Genomic DNA, 21,953 nt, shown 5'->3' with positions numbered 1-21,953 from the left:
CCTATGTCTAAGAATACTCTCTGTGGACACGGAAAATAATCCGTTGGCCCTAACATGTCTAGACCATAGACCCCGGGAAGAAAACCGGAAAGAAGACCGCGCTTGTCAGACAGTCTAGAGCTTCCGTTCCCCATCCTTGCATTTCCGTTCTAATATTGTTCTATAACGCGTCAATAATATGGCTTCCGGTCAATCAATATCACTTCCGTCATCTGTGGAGAATAGTAATCGGTCACAGATACGAAGAAAGCGGAGTCGAAACAAGGAGAGGGTCAAGGTCACAAGGGCATGCGATAGGTGCAAAAGGTGAGGGCTTTTTTTGATTCATAGGTTTATCCTCTGAGAGTAACAATTTCTAGGAGAAAGATAAGATGTAATAGCGCACAGCCGTGCGATTTTTGCCTCAGGGCCAAGGCGAATTGCACATTTACTTCGGCCTATTCAAGAGGAAGGGTTCCTTCTGTTCTTTCAGTTTCAGTTCCTGGTGATGATAATGGAAGCAATCTAGCACTAGTTGAGGATGCAACTAGAAATAGCTTGGTATCAGAACAGCAGCTGCTCTCCAGGACCGAACGAAATAATACCACCGATTTGCAAAACCAACATGATTCATTGCCTGACGTGGTGGCGCCTTCTGCCGCCATATATGCAGAGGCATCGTCGCACAACTCACCAGAACCTTCTCAGACTGACTTGCAGGGACACTATATTGGACCTGCATCCGGAGTGTCCTTTCTTCACCGCATCCAAAAACGCCTGCACCAAGCCATATCATTCTCCCCAGCTAGCAGCATCTTTACATTTGGTGACGCGCCTCTACAGCTTGCCGAATTTGACCCGTCGTTCTGTATGATGCTTCCCAGGCCGGATGCCCAGCGTCTGATAGATCGGTACTTTGATTTTGCGATGCCTACATACCGCTTCCTGCACCGTCCTACTATACAGGAATGGTTCAATGAGTTTTATGACACTCTTGGCACAATGCGTGACGTGCAAAAGGCTCCAGCCAAGGTTGCTTTGCTCTTCATGGTCTTTGCCCACGCGAGGGTTTATATGCCGGAGGATGACAGGCCGGGGCCACCGGACTTAAGGTCAGCCATAAACCTCGGAAACGAATAAAGGCATGCTAATATAAAGTAACTATACAGCACACGATACTTCCTGGCAGCAGACCATCAGCTCACAAAGGAAAAGGGCTCAATACGCTTAACCAGTGTTCAAGCACGATTGACGCAGTGCTATTACCTGCTCACCCAATCCCGGATCAACCATTGCTGGAGCCTGTTTGGAACAGTCTCACATCTGGCACTCGCTATCGGCCTTAATAGAAACATATCCCCTAATTTAACGAACAAGTTAAATGTTGTTGAGGCCGAGTGCCGCCGTCGAACCTTTTGGTGCGCCTACACGCTCGACGCATACCTCAGCGCTGCTTTGGGTAGGCCGCGGACTTTTCATGACGACGATATTGACACGGAGCTTCCGGCTTGTATCGAGGATGAGGATTTAATGACCAATGATATGAACCTGCCAGTGGTTTCAAGCAGGGGCCCGTCAACCATGCTTGCTGCACTTTCACATATGAAGTGAGATAGCCCAGTTTCTCCTTACTAGTTCCTCTAACTGACAGAACAGACTCGCACAAGTGATTGGTAAAATTCTAACCAATCTCTACTCCATCAAGCCAATATCTGCCACCCGTCGGAAAGCTGCTGTGGAGGAGATCTTACAAGACCTGAGAAACTGGCGCGCAGAGTTGACTCGGTTCTTGGATGTCGACAAATTCAGCACATCCTTTCTGATTCCACTCTTTCAGCGACAACGAAATGTGCTCAATCTGACCTACTGGCATGCCGTTATTCTCTCCCATCGGCCCTTTGTATTGGGCAGTCTCGCACGCCTTTCACAACGGAATAAGGGGGACGTCCGGTATGAAGACGACGCCCGGACCGAGGACACGCTGAAAGAGTGTCTAGATGCCGCGATGAATACGGTGAATACAATCAACGAAATCACTGAAAGCCGTCAATTTTTCCGCGCGTTCTGGGTTTGTTTCAATTAGATCTTGTGTGATTTTTTCTTGGTCTTTTTACTGACTGATCTGCTGCAGATCACCACGTACTTTGGTTTCAACGCTACCATCATGCTGTACATCTACGTAATACAGGAGTGTGCTTCTCCATCAGAAGTTTATAGTAGTTATCTCTCTGCCGCCACTCGATGCCAGTCCCATATCTCTGCAATTGCTGAAAAGGGGTCGCTCTCGGAACGGTATTGCCTCGTCCTGGAGGAGCTACGAGTCGAAGCTCTTCGCCAAACAAAACCAACGAACCTGGGAGAAATGGTGAATACTCAGTCACAAGATACTAGTACGACTAATGGTAACTGGCTCCACCCCACGGCTAGTAGTAGTGGAATTCCAATGGGCGAACCCCGAGAAAACCCTACTGATTATACTACTGACCTAAGAGGAGAACCGGATATTGTTGACTTCAATGGCAATAATACTATTCCGGGCTTTTCGTTTTCTGATTATTCGGACTGGGATCAGTTCACATCTATGGTATCTTCGGGGCTGGGTAATACTATGGGCGTGTTTACGAATTATGATCCGCTTGCGATTTAGCTTTGAGTAATACAAGACTGTAAATACTACATAATTTTTTACGGTATGAGGTCCACACGATGCACACAAAGTATGGAGTGAAACTGGGTTAAAAACCGCGGCTTTGGGCCGGTGAGTTGTTGTTTTATGACTATAGACCGACCATCCCTGGTAATATAGACTGAGATAGAAATGATATTGATCATGAGAGTTAGCAGCAGGGATGCTAATAAGATGGCTCATAAAATGACACTTCAAACGGTGCTAAAGTTAGCCAAAAATGACAAGACGGAAACTCACATTATACGAGAGAGCTGTCCTCAAAAAGCTTGTTGAGGCTGAATGCCGTAATTTTTCTTGTCTGATAGTTTGCCGGCAGCGAAATTCTCCACCTGCCTGTCCCAATAAAACGGCATAACGTCACCAAATTCTTCAGAATCCTTGGAGAATATTGGCTGAATGTGTTTGTGAAATATGGTGATCTATATTGTCGGATCCACTTCATAAGCTAATCCCATTCTGGTAAAAGTCAATCGAATCAGTGCGCTTTATTATCTTATAAAAGTCGGTTTTCATGCTTCCTTAAAGTCTTATGTTTATTGTGAATAATTTTAAGTTAATAACTTCTCCCAATTTGTAAATCTAGTAATAGAATAGAATCATTGTGACGATGAGTCAATTCCTAACCTAATGGTACTCTGCAACGAGATAAAATGGCCTAAGCTCGTTTGGTATGAATCGAGTCCGTGAAAACTATTTTCATCGCATTAGGTCCCACAGTTGCCACTGGATTAGACGGCAAGATTTTGGATGTTGAAAAAAAATCAACATGTTACTGGTCTGCTCATGGGCTCTCTGTAGAAGCATGCTTTGAGGGAGGTGGTACAGGATAACCATGGGGAAAAATTCCGTTCGCTTCTTGTTGAGCGGGTGTAGGCTTAATTTGCGTTTGCGATACAGGACCATGGGCCGACTGGTCGTCTGGGGATTTGGATCTCGCATCATTGCCATGCTTCAATAAATAGAAACCACTGAGACATGTCGACTTCCATGATTCTCGGTCTTCCGATGGGGGTAAAGATACTGCTGCAAAAAATAGTGCCCCTTCTTCATAAAATGAGCATAGTATTAATAACAAAAAAAAGGCTAACATACCAAGTGTAGCTATTATTCGTTTTTCGGGGTCTAAAGCCTTGCAATATTTGTGCCAATCAGAAAGCAGGTTAGAGTTGTCGTATTTTTTGCAGACAAGTGTGATCAGCAGTTGAAGATCGGCTGTCTTCAGGTGAGTCACCTTTACATGAAACGCTAGAGGAATCAAGTGATTGATAGGAATATCCTTGTAGATGGTATCCCGATGCTTGGCGAGATAACATGTTGGCTCATGGTGACGGCGCCGTTCAAGAGAATCTTTTATTACCAGATGGTTCTCACTTGTGGCCATACCGAAGGACCTATGTCAAGTGGTATGAAAAAAGTGAAAAAGTGTGAAATTTAGAAAAAAGAAACAAGTGCAACTGTCAGAATCATTGATATAAAATGGCAAAAGTTAACTAAGACTTTGGTGGGGCAAAGTACTAGTGCCGTGTCCCACTTTGCGGACCAAGCTTTGAAATTATATGGAGCCTTCTTAAGGGTGCCAATTCCGTAGAGGTGTCAAAAGGTCTCTTCTGCTATTCCCCCCTAATTTTCTATTTATATGCAGTTCCCACACAATTTTCTAATTTCGCTTATTACTTCCTGATCAGAATTTTCACCGTGGCCATGTTGGCTGATTGATCCGGGAATCTCGATAGGCCGACCCTATTCGACTTATCTATTGTATCAGATCAATAACATTTATATCCGCCGGTCATGCGTTAGCAACCGCCAAGGCTCTTCTTTTCGTTGGTAATGTCTCACAAGAAATGATTTGAATCTCGATTTTCGTCATGGGATACCTCGCTATTGAGAATCTATGGCGGCTACATCCTAAGTTTGAGAACCACGGCAATAATGAAAGCGTCGAGTATAAAACTTCGGTGAGCGCTCATGCGTAGAAAGTCGTAGAAAATAGGCGCTTAAATAAACGTAGAGAAATTGGCTATATAGAAAGTTAAATAATCGGAGTGTTCTCCGGGAGCTCTCAAGACTAGTTGATGTCCTAATAATCTTCTTTTCCGGGGAATTGTGGGGGAAATGTGGAGAGCTCTTGCATCGCCCATTCACTCACTAATGGAAACATATCCGCCTCTCACACGGAAACTTCAAGATTAGTTGAGTAGCCTAGTGCTACGTAAGTTACTGGTTTTCTCACGTCTTGGCATATAATGGCAAACCCCAAGACCCCAGCTATCAAGTGATAGCTCCATATTTCGACTGCAATTGCCTTTTCCATTCTATTTGGGATATTTTCACTACATAGTGCTATACGTATGTAATCATGGCATACCTCAATTTGAAAGGCAATGGCCTTTTAACTGGTGTAACCATCACTGCCGGGATGGGATTTATCGTATTTGGTATTATTCACGTTGCGAAACCCTACGGCTGCCTTTTCTAACTAGAAATTTGAACATAGGCTACGATGATGGTGTAATTGGAGGGCTTTTGTATGGAGATATCAATATCCATTTAAATTGAAACTGCCTTTTGACTAAAAAACTTTCTTCTTAGGACGGCGCCAACTTTTGAGTCTCAGTTTCATCTGAACTCTGCAATGGAAGGAACTGTTACATCACTATTCGTGGTTGGGGCTGTAAGTGTTATTGTCCAGAGAGATGCGCTTAATTAATCGTACGTGTAGTTTTTAGGATGTCTCATCTCAGCATTAATTAATGGGAGACTCGGTCGAAAAACTATTGCGCATTTTGGCTCATTCGGTGTGACTATCGGCGCTGTCTTACAGGCTGCAAGCTATGGGATTCCTCAGCTGCTTGTTGGACGCATAGTCGCAGGCATTGGCTTGGGGGTATGTTTTGTCAAACTCCCCAATCCGTCTGAACAGGAGACTAACTGAATATCAGCTCGTAGTGTCCAATATCATCATGTGGCAAACAGAGATAAGCCCAAGTCATATGAGAGGTCGCTTGGTGGCTTCTGCCCTGACGTTTCTTATTCTTGGAGATGTGCGTATCTAAAAGAAAATACTCGAAATACTTCGAACTGTTGCTGATTCATTGGTGTCTTACAGTTGATAGCATTATGGTTGGAGTACGGAATTGCTGATCGCGCGAGCAGCTATGCCTGGCGTCTTCCGCTGGTATGACCTCTTTGCAGATGTTTTTTTCCACACAAATTAACAATCATGTCTAAACAGGCATTGCAAGCTGCATTGGCCCTCTTACTGAGCGCGCTTCTGTTCGTGATGCCTGAATGTAAGTTTCTCCGGCGACTAGCCAGATACAAATAACTAATGTCTGTCCAGCTCCACGATGGCTGCTTCAAAACGAATATAGAGAGGAAGCGATCGATGTCCTAACTCGCTTGCATACTCACCACGGCCAGCTTGATGAAGATGCCATGAACAAGACCGTCACTGATATTACGGACGCAATAGCCATCGAACACAATCAAGCGGGCTGGACAGATCTTTTCAAGGGCGACAACGTAGGATCACGACGAAGAGTGGTAGTTTCTTGCATTCTAAATGCTTGTCAAGCATGGAGTGGCAGTACGCCAGTCAGCTACTATACGACATTCATGTGAGTATGCCGTCGTTTACCAAAAGACGTACACTAACTATCGTGGTACTTTACCAGTTTTAAAAACTCAATCGGGCTTTCATACAAAAAGGCTCTTCTACTTGCGGGTGTCTTACAAGTCTTTCGCATGTGTGCTAGTGTAGGGACCTGGTATTCGATCGAGAAATGGGTAAGTCTTTCCCCCCCTTCAGCTGGTACGTTACTAAGTCTCATCCCAGGGCCGCCGGTTGTCATTTATGGTCACAGCGCTCGGCATGACGATTGTGATGGCTGTAATGGCAGCAATGATTGCAGTCAACACCCAGACTGCTGGAATAGTTGCAGCCATTATGCTTTTTCTTTACGAAGCATTCTATGCCTGGGGATTTATGGGTCCAATATGGGTCAGTTCGCATTATTCAATCTTATCCAATTGATCCCCCCAACTAACGTTGAATCCCTATTCAAGGTCTATGCTCCGGAGATCTTACCTCTCGCCCATAGAGCCAAAGGTGAAGGTCTTGCGACGGCCTGTTTATGGCTTTCTACTTTCGTTGTTGTGGAGATTGTCCCCGTCGCAATTGATAACATTGGATGGCGAGTGTATCTTATATTCGCTTGTTTTAATCTCGCTTTCATTCCGTTTATATACTTTTTTGTCCCAGAGGTAAGCCAAGTTTTAAAGTATAGAGAGCATTGAAGTTTAAAGACTGACATCCTTCGATCAGACTGCTGGGCTCAGCCTCGAGTCAATTGATCTTTGTTTCATGGACCAAGCGCAAAACCCCGTGAAGAAAGCTAACGAGATGCGACGTGGAATCAAAGAAGGTCGAGATGTGACATTGAACCATGTCCTAGAGAAAGGGAAAAATGTTGGTTCTCAACATTTGGAATAGTGAGTGAGAGGCAGAATGCAGGACCAAGATAGTATAAAATCTATATTCCTCTCTCCAAAACCTTTCAACTCTTATTTTAAAGGGGGTGGTTAAAATAATGTTGCCCTTTCCTTAGTATTTCTGCACTGACTAGATCTCGCGTGACATAGAGGTCAGAAGGAGCAAGTCATTTCAGCTTGGGGTGCTGATCGTTACCACAAGCCCCAGCAGGATCTGTAATCATGAAAAGGAAGGGATCGACCCGTGGGTATTATATGAGACTATACGCGTAGCGTCTTCGTAGTTCCGTGTATACGGAAAAGGTCTACACACGGAAAAGCACCACATGAATAGACAGAAAGGCTTTTCATGTCAACAATACAGCGTGAGCGGGGTTCGGGCCCAGTAGTTGACCAGTCGGAGTATCGATAGATGCGGTTGTCCGCCATTAAATCAAATATAGGGGTGGTTCCGTGGGAGACACGGAGATGTCAGTCGGAAATGCTCCTGATCCTGGTCCCTGCCATTTTTCTCCGCTACGAATTCTAGTGAAAATGCGGGGAAACAATGAGCTATGACAATGGACTATGGGGTTAGGGAATGACCAGGTTCTATTCCTGAGATAAAAAGCAAGTCGAGGACAGGTAGCAATGATACCGGTATTATAACTTTGTCTTCACAACTACTATTTCGTTTTAATATTTTATCACCATAGAAGGCAATTCTCTTGCAAATACAAACACTATTATGGAGAAAACTGCAGCAAAACACGAAGAGTTCGTGCATCTGGGTCAGTTGACTGCCGGGGAAAAGGTGCTCGAGAAAAAACTGACGCGGCGCATCGATGCTCTCATCATGCCATTGATCATTCTGGTCTACCTAATGAACTATATTGATCGGTAATTTCAACTTGTTCCGTGATTATAAGCCTATCACTCATGTTGTCTTTTCCTAGAAACAACTATGCCGCTGCAAAACTCCAGGGCCTTATTCAGGAGCTTTCCCTCACTAATCAGCAATATCAGACTGGGCTTTCTATTCTATTCATCGCCTACATTCTTATGCAAGTCCCGTCCAATCTCCTGCTCAATTATATGGGTCGGCCATCGCTCTATATAAGCTTTTTTGTCTGTGCGTGGGGACTTGTGTCTGCATGCACCAGCCAGGTCCAAAGCTATGGAGGCATGGTTGCGTGTCGATTCCTGTTGGGGCTCGTCGGTACGTTAGTTATATCCGTTTATTACCACTGATAATAATTTGGTTCAAATATAGAGGCTCCATTCTTCGCCGGCGTCTTGTTCTATCTATCCAAGTGGTACACCAAAAAAGAACTAGCTTTTCGTATGAGTGTTTTCTACTCAGGTTCGCTGCTCAGTGGTGCCTTTGGAAACTTGATTGCTGCCGGAATTCTGAGCGGACTCGATGGCAAACGTGGAATGTCTGCATGGCGATGGCTCTATGTTATCGAGGGGTCTATCACCTGTGTGATCGGCATTGCTATTGCCATTCTTCTGCCCGATTTTCCTGAAACATGGCGAGTTCTTTCGCTAGAGATGAAGGAGGTCGCAATACGACGACTTGCAATCGATGCGGCCGAGACCGATGTCGATGAAGAGGGCAGTATGTACCAATTTTTTTTTTAAAAAAAAACAAAGTTTAATATGGCTATAACTAACTTTTTGATACTAGGTGCAAGCCAACTCAAGGGTCTCAAGATGGCCGTGACCGATGTCAAGACATACGCCCTGGCTCTCGCATACTTTTGCATCGCTGCTGGCGGAAGCTTTCAGTATTTCTTCCCTACTCTGACCAGCACCTTAGGTTACAGTAACACAATCTCGCTGTTGTTGGTAGCACCACCATATGTCTTTATGGTCTTTTACAGTCTTGCACACAGCTGGATTTCAGATAGACTCGGTATGCGGTTCTGGTTCTTTTTCTACCCGATTCCGATCACCATTATCGGATTTATCATTTTCATGACGACCGACTCGTTTGGGCCACGGTATCTTTCCTTGTTTCTGATGAATTTTACATTTGCTCAAAACGGCACGCTGTATTCCTGGATCGCCAGCTCTTTGCCACGACCTCCAGCCAAGCGTGCTGCCGCCTACGCCTTTATTAACTCTCTTGGTAATTCGGCCAGCATTTGGACTCCTTATACTTACTACGACTCTGAGAAACCTTATTACCGTGTTGCGCTTGGGATCTGTATTGCTGTCCAAGCGCTGGGGGGTCTCTCGGCTGTTTTTATGTATTTCACATTAAACAAGCTCAACAAACGCCAGGAGCGATTGGAGAATGAGGATGTGCAGTTGACCGAAAAGGAGCTGCGCAGGTTGCAGAAGACTGCTGATGCAGAGGGCGTTGATATTGCTGCGGCTCGTCAGTTGCATAGGGGATTCCGGTACATGCTATAATTGCGGATGTCAACTGTATCAATTGAATAACTAATGAACGATAACTAGATTAAAGCAATTCTGACTGTGATGAATTTTTTTTAATTTCAGGCAATTTACATGTATGAATCGCAAGCTTCAAATGTTGTCTAGTAAAACGTCGATTGGTATCTACATATAAATCACGACTACATATACAATTTACTACGCATAATAGAATATTAACACCGAGAAGGTACGTAGCCACTTCAAATTAAGCCCCGAATAAAATAATTCCATCAATGAATACAAGAAAGTGGCGTAAGTAGTATAGATTATCGACTGCTCTCAATATGGCCAATCAGAGCACTGCTCCGCCCACTAGCGCCGACTGCCTACATTTATATCTCGACTACATCTAGACATGATTTTTCAATCATACATACTTCAATCACGATAACAGAGTCAAAAAGCCACCAACATTACCCAAATAAATTAAGCATAATGATTTCCGCCCTCCCCCTCCCTCCAACACCAAAAAATACACACGCCGCCGCCACCACTGCAGCCGCCCGCTGGAAAGCTCTCGTATATCGCGACGCCACCGAAAACAGCTTCATCTACGCCGTTCGCTCAACACGCATCTACTGCCGCCCTGGATGTCCAGCACGTCTGGCGCGCCGAGCAAACATCGAATTCTACGACTCCCCCGCCACAGCATCAACGGCGGGGTATCGCGCGTGCAAACGGTGTAAACCTGATGAACATTACCGTGCGGCCGCAACCAAAGAAGGAGGACAAGAGCCGGAGTCAATGATAATAAAAGGCCCGCATAGCGCGACGATTGCTAAAACGTGCGAGACTATTTCGTCGGCGATTACAGCGGGTCGGAATCCCCCGGTGCTGCGCGAGTTGGCGCGGGAGGCTGGGTTGACGGCGAGTCATTTTCATCGTGTGTTTAAGAAAGTGGCCGGTGTGACACCGGGGCAGTATGCTAGTAATATTAGGGATGCTGCAACAGGGCAAGCTACTACTGTTACAGCTGCTGGGAAGACGATAGGGATGGAGGGAGAAGAAGAAGTGGTTGAGATGGGTTGTGATTTTGCAGGGTTGACAGCTCAGTTCGAAGTTTCTGATCCTGCGTTGACGTTGGATGATTTGATCGACTGGGATGAGTTTGACCGGATAATGAGGGAGAATGAGACTTGTATAGATATGTCTTTGAGTAATGTATTATAATATGTAACATTTGAACAATATGAGAACATGACAGCATAACAAACAATATCTATGTATGGTATAGGTACTATAACAACCGCACTAATTCTAGGTCCTGTGCAATCGCTGGGCTAAATGGAGCACACGAGGCCAAAAAGTCTATCATTTCGGAATGCCACCGTTCCCAGCCCCCGGGGAGGGTTGCTCGGAGCCTGGCATCCGACGAATGTGAAATACAATAAAAGATCAACAACTGGCCGAAGAATCTATGCCCTCATCAGTTTTTTGTTTTTCAATCTATCGAATAAATAGGGTTGAGCTTACTGTGAACAAAACGCAAACTTGATCGGAATGCAGCTCTTCATCTGCTGAAACACGCCGCGGACCATGGGCCAGTCCATGGCATACTTCAGCCCGCTGCGGATCTGCTCAAGATCCTCTTCGGTAAGTAAAGTCGGCGCACGCAGAGCTTTATACAGATATGGCCGGCCGATGTGGAACTTGCATATCCTGTACCGCGCTTGCAGCATCGCATCGGCGATTGCGGCGGCCAGGGAAGATGGGGTTCGTGGCTCGTGGATGATAGGGGGGTCGTCGCTGTTGTGTGAATTGGAAAATTGGATAGCTGAAGGTAAATTGGTGCGCCACTGCTCGACCTGGTTGTGCAGTTCGGCGGTGACTGCTGGGCTAGGAAGGCTTCCGGACTCGGCTATGAATTAACATTAGACACGTTCAACAACTCCATACGAGAAAAGAAAACTCACAAAACAAATACAAGCTATGTCTGATGCGAGTGAGAATGATCCGGTTGGCTATCTGAGCCAGAAAATGGCACTGATGAAAGTACGAGTCGTCCGGATCGTGTGCTGAAGCAAGACTGGACGACAACCCGACGGGCTGGAAAGGAATAAATTTCGGTATAGGGACGTAATCTTCTAGTCGAGAAAGGCCACTAGGTGGGAGGTCTAATTCTTGAACGAGGATCGTTTCATACATGACAGTATTCCAAAACACCCTATCAAATCAGCAACATCCAGGGAGAGAGAGAAAACGAACGTACCTCGATTTCATATCACCTTCCCATTCATTATAATTGATATCGCGATTGGCTAGCATAAAACTGAGACAAGCCGCTGCTCGGTTGAGCATTGCGCCAGAGTCCAAGGGACGGATGATTTGCGTATAATACATGCTGGTCATTGTTAGCAGTCGCCTGTGAGCAATATCTCAACAAAAAGAAACAAACTCACGCTGATAAAAGATAATATTGACAGCTTGGTAGATCGTTCCTCTCTATAAGGAAGCCTATTCGTTTTCGAGCCTCATTGAAAAAGCACAGACCAGACGGCTCTTCCCCCGTCACGTCCATCCAGCTCGGCATCTCGAAGTGGTCTCCGGCTGCGCCTGGCAATGGAAAGTCTGCCTCTTCATAGGCACGCACTGCTAGACAGCCCAATGCCATTACATTCAGCACCAAGCACGTTTCAATCGTAAAGCCGAACCCATCCTTCATGGCCACCCCCAGCGTGAACGAGAAGAAAAAGTGTTTGTCCATGAATGGAGTAAAAGGATGGAACAGTGCAAAAAAGGCCTCGCAGAGTCCCTTGGCCAAGGCAACGGGCAGCCCTTCCAGCCAACTCTCTCCATCATGTGAAGGAAATCCGTGCACCCAGGGGGGAAGAAACGGCCTATTCATTTCAAGATCCAGGACATAGTTCCTCCCTAGCTGGTTGTACGAGAGGAAAAACCTCTCGGGCAAACATTGGCCGACACCGGGCCAGATGACGACTCCGTGCTGACTGAAAGAGATGGAAAGATCTCTGCTATCGGTAGATCCTCGAGCCTCTACGTCAACTAGAGCAGCACCAGTACCGCCAGCCGCAGCAGCCGGCGTGGTAGTTTGCGAGACCGTCTGCGACCGAGTTCTCGCATGCGCAAGGGCACCCCCGTTCTCTGTCGCCGTTTGAGAGACGTGGTGGTTTTGCAAGGCGTCTGCGGAGATGGCAGATGGCAAATTTTCCAGCTTTGTTTCAATGCGATGCAACGTGCTGATGATCATGCCAATCGACTGGTCCTTTTTAGACAGCTTTCGTTCACTGTATACACAGTCGAGCCCTAGGGCTTTGCACAAGCCGCATTTGGGCCGTGACTCATCGCATCTTGTCTTTTTCAGACGACAGTTTTCGCAAGCCTAGTTGGGTTAGCAAATCTATTCGAAAGCAATTCGAGAAAAGAGGAAATACCACTGAAGCAATGAAATTTCTAGGCTTTTTAGACCCAGGTCCCTGGAACTCTGGGTCTTCGGAGTTTGCCAAAAGCTCGTTGATTGAAATGTTTCCGCCGGCGACGGGTTCCGGCGAGCCAGACGCGGATTCCTCAAGGGCCCGCTTGCTCATTGTCACATCTCTAGCTGCGGGGGGTTTGATGTGGTCAGAAATAGAAGCTTCGCATTGGCGCTGGCATTGGCGCTGGCATTGGCGCTGGCACTGACGTTGGCAACGTGAAGTTGATACTGGTATTGGCGATGTCTCTCGGCTTATCAGCTGTCCCGGATATTCGGCTCGTCTCAAAGTGGCCAATCATAGCCACCCGGTTCTATTTTAAAAGCTCCCTACATCTGAATGGATTATTTTTGTAATCGTATATAGGAAAGAGTCTTTGGTTATTTCAATTGAATAGAACGCTCTTTCTTCCTACACAGTAACCCGCTGGTTGTGTTTTTTCTTCCCACACTACAGGCGAATTGCCTCAAGCACTTACAGTCCCGACTATACAATTACAAAATTCAAAAAATAACTTTTGGCCATCATAATTTGATTCCTACAAGGACGCGCGGGTGGCTGTCCACAATCGTCCAAGTACATAATGCTCTCGTAGTAAAATAAATTTTCTTGCAACCCATAAAAAAAACCAGTCCCCGTTCTAACGACTTCCAAAAACAAGTTAATCCTTGTTCTGGGCACCGCGCAACAGACCTGTTCTGCGGGCAGCGATAAGACCGGCTTTTTGACCTTGGGCGGCGTAACGGGAGATGGTAGAGGCTTTACCAATATGTTGGTGGTTACCACCACCGTGAGGCTAGAGTAAATGTCAGAACGCGGCTCCAAAACAAAAAGTTTGCAGAGAAAACTTACGTGATCGACGGGGTTCATGGCAACACCACGAGTCTTGGGCCAGGAGTTGCGCTTGACGGCAAACTTGTGCTTGGCGCGAGAAGCCTCTGTAGAAATTAATTAGCACACATATTCCACCGATACAGATCATCGAATATCACGTACTAAGCAAAGGCTTGTCGGTACGACCACCACCGGCAACGATTCCAATCATGCCACGAGACTTGCTGCTCACGACCTTCTTGGAACCAGAAGGGAGCTTGACACGGGTCTTGCCCTCGTCAGGGTTGTGGCCGATGACGGTAACGTAGTTGCCAGAAGTGCGGCCGAGAGCGCCACGGTCGCCAATCTTCTCCTCAACGTTGCTGACGACGGTACCTTCGGGGACGGAGCCGAGAGGGAGGACGTTGCCCACAGTCAGACCGGCGTTCTTGCCAGCGTAGATGAATTGACCAGTGTACATGCCCTCGTTGGCGATGAAGGTCTCGGTGATCTTCTTGAAGCGGTATGGATGGCGGAAAGAGACCTTGGCCAAAGGCGCACCACGTCCAGCGTCGTGGATGATCTCCTTCACCACACCTCGGACGTATCCATGTCGCTCGGAGTAGTCGAGAGTGCGGAATTGGGCAGGGGCCTTGTTAAGACGGGTGTTGGCCGCTATAAACGCGATTAGTATGGCGATGCTTTGTTTTTCGCTTGTTTGTAGCCTCGCGATATTATTCCCAGGCCACTGCACTCACTGAAAATGGAGCCACGGCCCTTCCTCTGGTTACGGATCACGCGACCCATATTGTCTGTCTAGAGAATCAAATAGACGTTAGCGATGCTGTCTAATTCGCAAGACAGTATTTGTCGACAGGGATGGTGGCAGGTGAGCGTACCTCGACTTGATGTTGGACTTGTCGGTTCAATCAAACAGACAATCGGATGGTGCGAGAATTCGACAAAAGGCTGTGTGGGCTTTAGGGTAATCGCTAAGCTAGCCGAGTCCGTGATAGCGCCTGGTAGCCGGGCCCAAACGGGACTAGCCTCGCAGGGTCTTGGCGCCGTCCCGCTCTGCTCGCTGAGCCAAGCCGACGCGCCCTCATTTGCCTTGTTTGCTAGTGACTGTCCTGAGTCTTGAGTCTGACTCTTGAGTATCAAGTCTTTCGGAATAATCGAAAGACCCTGTCGCCTGCGGATCGCGTTTTCAGCCGCTTTTGCAAGATCGTTTTACTATCGACGTAATTGTGTCGCGGCGTGAGGTGCGCCCTCAACCCCGAATACACCCAGTAGCCTTGTACATGTGCGTGCGTTCGCGTCTCGCGATACGACGAATGATCGTCTTACATTTTGTGGAATACAAATACGATCAAACTCCGAAACAGTGACTGGCTGTACTGAGTCGCTTGAGCAAGACTTCTACATCTGATAGAGAATCACTGCCTTTCCTTCAGTAGTCTTTCGACAACGAGGCTTCTATCCGGGAATTTCTATTTAGGAACAGTGGATATTCGGAAATATTTCCACAGGCTTGTTGACAGAATATTGTACAAGACACCAAGCCGAGGGAGGGAAATGCGTTATTGATAATGGTGGTAATCGGTGGAGGGGCTCCCGAACAGATATTTGCAATACACCGCCGTTTTGAATCTCGGAATAGTGCTAACGTTGTGATTTAGTGCTTTACCAATTGGCATGCCCCTACCAATATGGCTGGGGCTGGTTCAAATATTGCCGACCTGGCAAGCGACACCATTGAGTTGGGTTGAATTCGCCGGTCTTTGCCGATCTCATACAAGAGACTCGAGCCATAGCAGACAAAACTCGTCTGTCAACGCTTGATTGATGCTCGGGCTTTATGACCGATCGTTTCGCCCTCTTTCTGCACACTGAAATTGCCGTTTCAGCACGAAGTTGAATTTCATCAACAGGGACTCGGTCGCCTACCTAGAGACACATCCTCTAGTGAACAAAGGCTTGCAGTTTCTTTCGAATCCTCATGGGCTCAAAACTATCAAAAGTTCCGACGGGTCTAGCGTCTTCCCCTGAAAAGATTTTCTTACTAAGATTTTATGCGCTGGCAACCCGTCGAAATTCTTCAACTACTGGTCAGATAGCGTCGCCTACGAGGACAGGACAAACACGCCCTGATCTGAATTATCTATATACTTTCAATGAACATTTTATATGCAAATCTTCGACGATTCGCGCTGTCCATCAACAGTTTGCGTGTTTTAACCGCGACGACACGTTTCATTCGCATTGTTCCCCTCCTATAGGCGCGTTCCTCGATATTGATACTGGATATGTAAAGAAAGAGATGCGCGAGGACCTGTTGCAAGTGAATATGGCTGTCTTTGTTGGCACTAGACCTCTGTACTCGCTTCCGGTTAGGCTATGTCATAGAATATCGTAGATGCCGAGCGCGTGATAGATAGCCGCCGTCCGTAGTGATTCTTCCACTCCCGGACGGACTTCCTTCTCACCCCAGGTTCGGAGACGTGCATTGACACAATCCCATGCCAACACACAACCATGTCGCTTTCAGACTCTTCGTCCCTGTCATCGGCGCCGCCGACAGACGACGAGTCAATGTCTCTAGCTTTTGGAGCTGATGCACCCATCACCAACTATTTCAAGAAGGAGACGCCGCCGCCCAAGCGCCCTGCGTCGCCTCCGCATGAATACGTGCTCGCCGACAATCCTGACGTTGCTGTACGTTGCTGAAGCTCTGCGTCAATTTCTGCTTTATTAGACTACATTTGACGCGTTTTAATGCTGTCTTGACACGTTTTACTGACTCGTGTGGCCTTCTTGCAGTTCATTGTCATGTTTCGCGCGCGCTTTAGCGATGCCTTGCCGAAATCGCTCCCACACTATGGCCCGCAAGATATTGAGCGAGGAGTACAGGACACAGTGCCTGGCGAACATATTGAAAGACTACTGTGTGCTTTAATTGGTCTGGTACTGAATCGCAAGAAGGAAGTGGAGTATGTCTGTCCTTGTCGCTCGCGGCAGCACCAAGCTTTTTTTTTTTTTTTGTCGCAATGTGAAGCTGACTGGGAATTGGGAATATCTAGAAAAGGACACTATCAGAGAGCTTTGGAGGAAGCGGTTCAAACGCATTCTTCGCAATGGCCCAGGGCTTGGGGAGGGAAGAATCCTTTGCATGGAGGTGGCTCGTTTGCTTCCATGACGCCTGAAGAGCGGGTTAGTACCTTTTCTCATAACCTGTGTGAATCACCAGTTCTAACGTTTTTTCTAGTTGCGGTTTTTAAAAGCTCTTATCCTCTGGTCATTATCCTCCTCCGAAGCGATCCAATCGAAAATCAAAGAGTCCTACAAACAAGCACGACATGATGATGACCTTAACCAGCCATTGTCAGTACAACCTTGGGGTAGGGACGAGATCAAACGACGATACTGGCTAGTCGAGGGACAGGATGACACCCATTTCCGCCTCTATAGAGAGAGTAACCCGGCATTAAAGACCAACACCTGGTGGAGTGTGGCTGGTACCATCGAGGAAGTCAAAGCTGTCGCAGAAAGACTGCAAAAAGAGAAGTCACAGAATTCGAAAAAGCTCAGTGACAGGATTTTGAATGCGGTTCCTAGATTTGAAGGCGGCGAAGAGGTATGTACTTGTCATTCTACAAAGTAGGTGCGCTAGTTGCTAACCTTGTCAAGAAACGGAGACGGCGCGATTACCGGATGGCACGAAAGGCTGCATTTACCCGACCAGAACCTGGGTTTTCTCTCTACGAGGGCCGGACTCGAGGCAAGAAGCTTAAATACACTTATTCAGACGACGAGGATATCTTCTCCGACGACGCACCTACTACGCGTCGGTCAGGACGTAATGTCTCGGGACCCGCCACACCAGGCGAGCCATTAGGCCCGGTTTTCACAGCCAGTGGTCGACAAGTTCGGGCTCGCGCTGGAGGCGTATACGGAGAATCGATGCTAAGTGGACAGCGAGACGATGCCGAAGAAGACCAAGAAGATAACGGCGAAGATGCCCAGCCTCGAACTCGAGGCCAGGCAAATGGCCATGCAAATAATTACGCTGATGGTATGAGCGACGAATCAGATGCTGCTTCCAGCTGGAAAGGGGATGATGAATCCCAGAACGAGAACGAGAATGAGAATGAGAATGAATTTGAACACGATGAAGAAGAGGAGGCTAGTGAGGGCGAGTCCTCAGACGCTGAGGACGGTCAGCAGCATAGTCTTGTTGTTCACCTGCATTACGGAAAGTCTCAAGAGAAACCGGGCCCAGCTTTGCAACAACATACTGGTCCTGCTCCCGAACCTAATCCGTCCAGCATCTCGGTTGCTGCAGACACCACAAATTCTGTCGACAACTCGGCTATGGAAGTTGAACCGAAACGAGAAACCACCAAGCAACAGCTGCCAGAGAAGGGTAGATTGGATTTTATCATGTCCAATTCAGCGTTTTCACATCCCGAGGATGCAAAGGAAAACATATCGAATGTCGAGGACCAGGTCAAAACCGACAAACCCGAGGAAGTCGGGGCGAAGAACCTGCAAGAACACTCTGTGCCACCACTTGAACCATCTCGGATTCAAAATGGTGGCGAGTAAACAACATTTTACTTATTTACTATTGTTAGCCAATATGTGTTGAGCATAAATTATAATAAAAGCACCATGGGTCTGTGTGTTAACAAGGAATTGATATTTTAGCGACGGGTTCGGTTATGTTATGGGATTTTCCGGTTTTCTTCTTATGGCGCGAGAGGGACTGCAATAGTAATATGAGCTTGATAGAGGATAATGACTCGACTGGTTATATATCAGACTAGTGACGGGGTTATCACTGAAACTTCTTATTGTCATTCATTCATGGAAAGCACCCTTTAGTTAATTTACACAATTTAATATAGTTACCAGTTGACACCAGTGAACTGTGAATTGTTTGAGATGATAATAATAATAATGTACATTAACTGAGGCCTCCCGGCATAAAAAGCAGTCAAGTCACCCCAAAACACCGAACAATGCATCCAACGATAAATTCTTTCGAAGCACCCATTATATTATATTATTCATTGGAGAATATAGAAGTGTAGAACTACCACCAGGTTAGTAAGGATCTGTTTTGCAATTTGCTTCCTCCCCAAGAGCAAGGTCACTCACATCCGCGACTCGTCCAGCAAGTCTCTTGTCCGCCTTTTTATTCTGCGGAACAGGCCAATTGTTCACTTCGTACCACCACCGTCGTATCCTTGTCCCGAGACTGGTGCCCTGCAGCTGGGCATTGCGATTCCAGAATCGCCATCCGGTGAGCGCCAACGTCCAGAGTGTGCCTTGAATCAGAGGGAACAGAACCTACAAAACCGGCGATGCATTAGCAAATAGCTTTCCATAAGAAAGGAAAAATACAATCATACCTGATCCCTCAGCGTAATCCAAGCAACCCCGCGCCACGACTCGGCATTTTTCAAGCTCGCCAGATAGCTCTGCTCAAACCGCAGGTCGGGAAGCGGAGGCAGATTATTCGCGCGTCGCGGAATAGGTCGAATCGTATGGCTCGGGTCTACGATATCTGAAGGGATGCTGGCCGTTTCATCTCCCTCCGAGTGCGCAATTTCGTAAGGTTCCTTTCTTGAAGCTGCGGTGGCTGGGTTGATATCGTGTGCTGGCGACGGATGACGATTGAGGGAGGCGGTTTGGAGCGTCTCCGCGATGCCGAGAGCGGGATGGTTCGACATTTTTGTTTTAGGCTGGCTGCAGTGAAAACAAAACAGTTAGACCGGATTTGACAATAGTGGATTAACCGGGGCGAGTCGCTTTGCGTTCGGTGGTCGATAATAATCACAGGATGCCGGGGATATATGGTGATGGTGCAAGCACGGCGAAGACAGACTAGTCCCGGACACCGAAGACCGGGTAAACTGCGTCGGCCGTGGATTTCGCTCCCCCCCGCCGCCCCGCGCCTCTCAGATTTGAAAAACGTAGCGCGCTGCAATCTTTCTCTCCTGTCTTCAAATATACTCAATTGATTTGAATATACCGTCTATATTTCGTCGCAAAAATGGCTGCTGCTCAAGGATACCCTCTCCTGTGCTTGGAGAACCCTCTTCTCGGTGTGTTCTTCTATTGTTATATATCTATAAAAGTGTTGCTGCTAACCTCAACTAGACATTCAGGGCGTTGGGTATGAGATATTCTTCGCAACAACTTGCCCGGGAAACTAACGAACTTCACAGAGACGATGACTTGCTGAAGCAGTACGACATCAAGGCTAACGATGCCATCCTCGCCGAGGACAAGCACATGGGACTGTACGAGGACTTGCTGCAGAACCGCGACGCCAAGTTGATTGCCGGCGGTGCTGCCCAGAACACTGCACGAGGTGCTCAAGTACGCTGCATTTTTTTTTAACTTGCAATTTTCTGTACCGACATATCTAATACATGGTCTCTAGTACATCCTCCCCGAGAACTCGGTCGTCTACATTGGCTGCGTCGGCAAAGACAAGTACGCCGACATCCTGACCGACGCCTGCAAAAAGGCCGGTGTGTACACCGAATACCGCGTCGACGATGTCCAGCCCACTGGCAAGTGTGGTGTTGTCATCACTGGTCACAACCGTAGCATGGTTACTCACCTTGCTGCCGCCAACGAATACAAGCCCGAGCACCTTCAGCAGCCCAATGTGTGGTCTCTGGTCGAAAAGGCTCAGGTCTACTACGTCGGTGGCTACCACTTGACGGTCTCTGTGCCTGCCATTTTGTTGCTTGCCGAGGAGGCTGTTTCCAAGAACAAGGTAGCTCTCCCTCTCCACTATCGTCTGAACACTTGCATGGCGTGATCTGACAGCTTTTACAGACCTTCATCTTCTCCCTCTCCGCCCCATTCATTCCCCAATTCTTCAAGGACCAGCTCGACAGCGTGGTCCCGTACACCGACTACCTGATCGGAAACGAAACCGAAGCCCTCACCTACGCCGAAAACCACGGCTGGGGCATCACCGACATCACCGAAATCGCCAAGAAGCTGGCTACCTTGCCCAAGAAGAACGCTCAACGTCCTCGTGTCGCCATTGTCACTCAGGGAACTCTGCCTACCGTTACTGCTGTTGCCAAGGCCGATGGCTCGGTGGAGGTGAAGGAGTACCCTGTCCATGAGATCGCCAAGGAGAAGATTAACGATACCAACGGTGCTGGGTGCGTTCCCCCTTTTCCTTTATTTGATTTTTGTATGAAAAGACAACAATTACTAACCAACATCTCTGCAGTGACGCATTCGCCGGAGGCTTCACCGCCGGTATCGTGCAGGGCAAGACCCTCGACGAGAGCGTCGACCTTGGCCAATGGCTCGCCAGCCTCAGCATCCAAGAATTGGGTCCTTCGTATGTCTTTTCTTTTTTACCTATCTATATCCTCCTGCTAACATTGTTAATCTAGTTACCCCTTCCCCAAGCAGACCTATGCCCGCAAGTAGAGTATAGCTGTAGAGAAAGAGGAAAACCAAAAAAAAAGAGCGAGAGAGGCTTTAATGACCTGACGGACGCCTTAACGCATCGCAGATTTAATGATTCAACCCATTATATACCCATCCCCCATTTATCTATCTCGCTTGAGAGAAGAAAACAAAAAACGAAAAAAGGATTTTAAGAAATTTTAGCATTTTCAGCTGGGTCTTTTTTGTTTGTTATCGACGGTTATTATTTAGATGGTCGAATTCAAATAGACTTGGGAAGAAAGAAAGAAATGTTTAAAAAAGGGTGTATGTTTTTCAGTAATATATTGGTTTGGTAAGGAATGTTCACTATTTTTAAATGTTGTACTAATCACGAGGAAGAGTCATTCATGCTCAGGGTTGCTTGACAGAGCTTTTACTTTGATAAATATCAAACAAGAAGAATGCTGACGGACTGTGTGACCCAAAGAACCAGATCGACCGTGTTATAAGAAATCCCGACTCGCGTCTTTCAGTAGACGATTTTTCGAAACAACAACGGATGTTCCCCTGAATTTTAAAAATATAAAAAAAAAGGGGGAGCGAGGTAGCGTCGAACGTCTGGTCTGGATGAAATTGGCGCTGCTGTGCCGGCACGTTCTCATAGATAATGAGGCCAATGTGTGAAGCTA

At 47.0% G+C, this 21,953-nt stretch overlaps 6 protein-coding genes across 6 annotated transcripts; 4 read left to right on the top strand and 2 right to left on the bottom strand.

Annotated features, from left to right (window-relative positions):
- Nucleotides 1-178: 178 nt before the first annotated feature.
- TRUGW13939_08084 (uncharacterized protein) lies at nt 179-9,562 on the top strand (the record flags this gene model as incomplete). Its single annotated transcript, XM_035491220.1, has 22 exons — nt 179-306; nt 408-1,091; nt 1,149-1,586; nt 1,636-2,047; nt 2,111-2,563; nt 5,010-5,117; nt 5,166-5,179; nt 5,261-5,342; nt 5,391-5,555; nt 5,611-5,712; nt 5,778-5,846; nt 5,904-5,961; nt 6,012-6,288; nt 6,346-6,457; nt 6,507-6,671; nt 6,737-6,934; nt 6,996-7,162; nt 7,773-7,801; nt 7,858-8,041; nt 8,098-8,360; nt 8,415-8,762; nt 8,832-9,562. 22 exons carry the CDS (start codon nt 179-181, stop codon nt 9,560-9,562), a joined length of 5,187 nt encoding a protein of 1,728 aa, XP_035347113.1.
- Nucleotides 9,563-10,024: 462 nt separating this feature from the next.
- Nucleotides 10,025-10,759, top strand: TRUGW13939_08083 (uncharacterized protein; the record flags this gene model as incomplete). Its single annotated transcript, XM_035491219.1, has 1 exon — nt 10,025-10,759. The coding sequence occupies one exon, from the start codon at nt 10,025-10,027 to the stop codon at nt 10,757-10,759; it is 735 nt and encodes a 244-aa protein (XP_035347112.1).
- Nucleotides 10,760-10,826: 67 nt separating this feature from the next.
- Nucleotides 10,827-14,649, bottom strand: TRUGW13939_08082 (uncharacterized protein; the record flags this gene model as incomplete). The annotated part of the gene is made up of 11 exons (XM_035491218.1): nt 10,827-11,004; nt 11,063-11,447; nt 11,503-11,753; nt 11,799-11,930; nt 11,989-12,929; nt 12,982-13,224; nt 13,499-13,506; nt 13,702-13,816; nt 13,873-13,958; nt 14,017-14,508; nt 14,592-14,649. Coding segments are annotated over 11 exons (2,889 nt in total), but the record flags the coding sequence as incomplete, so codon positions are not given.
- Nucleotides 14,650-16,368: 1,719 nt separating this feature from the next.
- Nucleotides 16,369-18,438, top strand: TRUGW13939_08081 (uncharacterized protein; the record flags this gene model as incomplete). The annotated part of the gene is made up of 5 exons (XM_035491217.1): nt 16,369-16,548; nt 16,654-16,823; nt 16,914-17,043; nt 17,099-17,467; nt 17,521-18,438. 5 exons carry the CDS (start codon nt 16,369-16,371, stop codon nt 18,436-18,438), a joined length of 1,767 nt encoding a protein of 588 aa, XP_035347110.1.
- A 460-nt stretch (nt 18,439-18,898) lies between these two features.
- Nucleotides 18,899-19,568, bottom strand: TRUGW13939_08080 (uncharacterized protein; the record flags this gene model as incomplete). The annotated part of the gene is made up of 3 exons (XM_035491216.1): nt 18,899-18,928; nt 18,994-19,185; nt 19,248-19,568. 3 exons carry the CDS (start codon nt 19,566-19,568, stop codon nt 18,899-18,901), a joined length of 543 nt encoding a protein of 180 aa, XP_035347109.1.
- Nucleotides 19,569-19,891: 323 nt separating this feature from the next.
- Nucleotides 19,892-21,303, top strand: TRUGW13939_08079 (uncharacterized protein; the record flags this gene model as incomplete). The annotated part of the gene is made up of 7 exons (XM_035491215.1): nt 19,892-19,943; nt 19,999-20,014; nt 20,067-20,220; nt 20,285-20,626; nt 20,689-21,026; nt 21,098-21,211; nt 21,267-21,303. 7 exons carry the CDS (start codon nt 19,892-19,894, stop codon nt 21,301-21,303), a joined length of 1,053 nt encoding a protein of 350 aa, XP_035347108.1.
- Between the last annotated feature and the right edge of the window lie 650 nt (nt 21,304-21,953).

Source organism: Talaromyces rugulosus, chromosome IV, assembly GCF_013368755.1.
Source record: "Talaromyces rugulosus chromosome IV, complete sequence".
NCBI classification, from domain to species: Eukaryota; Fungi; Ascomycota; class Eurotiomycetes; order Eurotiales; family Trichocomaceae; genus Talaromyces; species Talaromyces rugulosus.
This window is presented reverse-complemented; position numbering and strand designations above follow the sequence as displayed.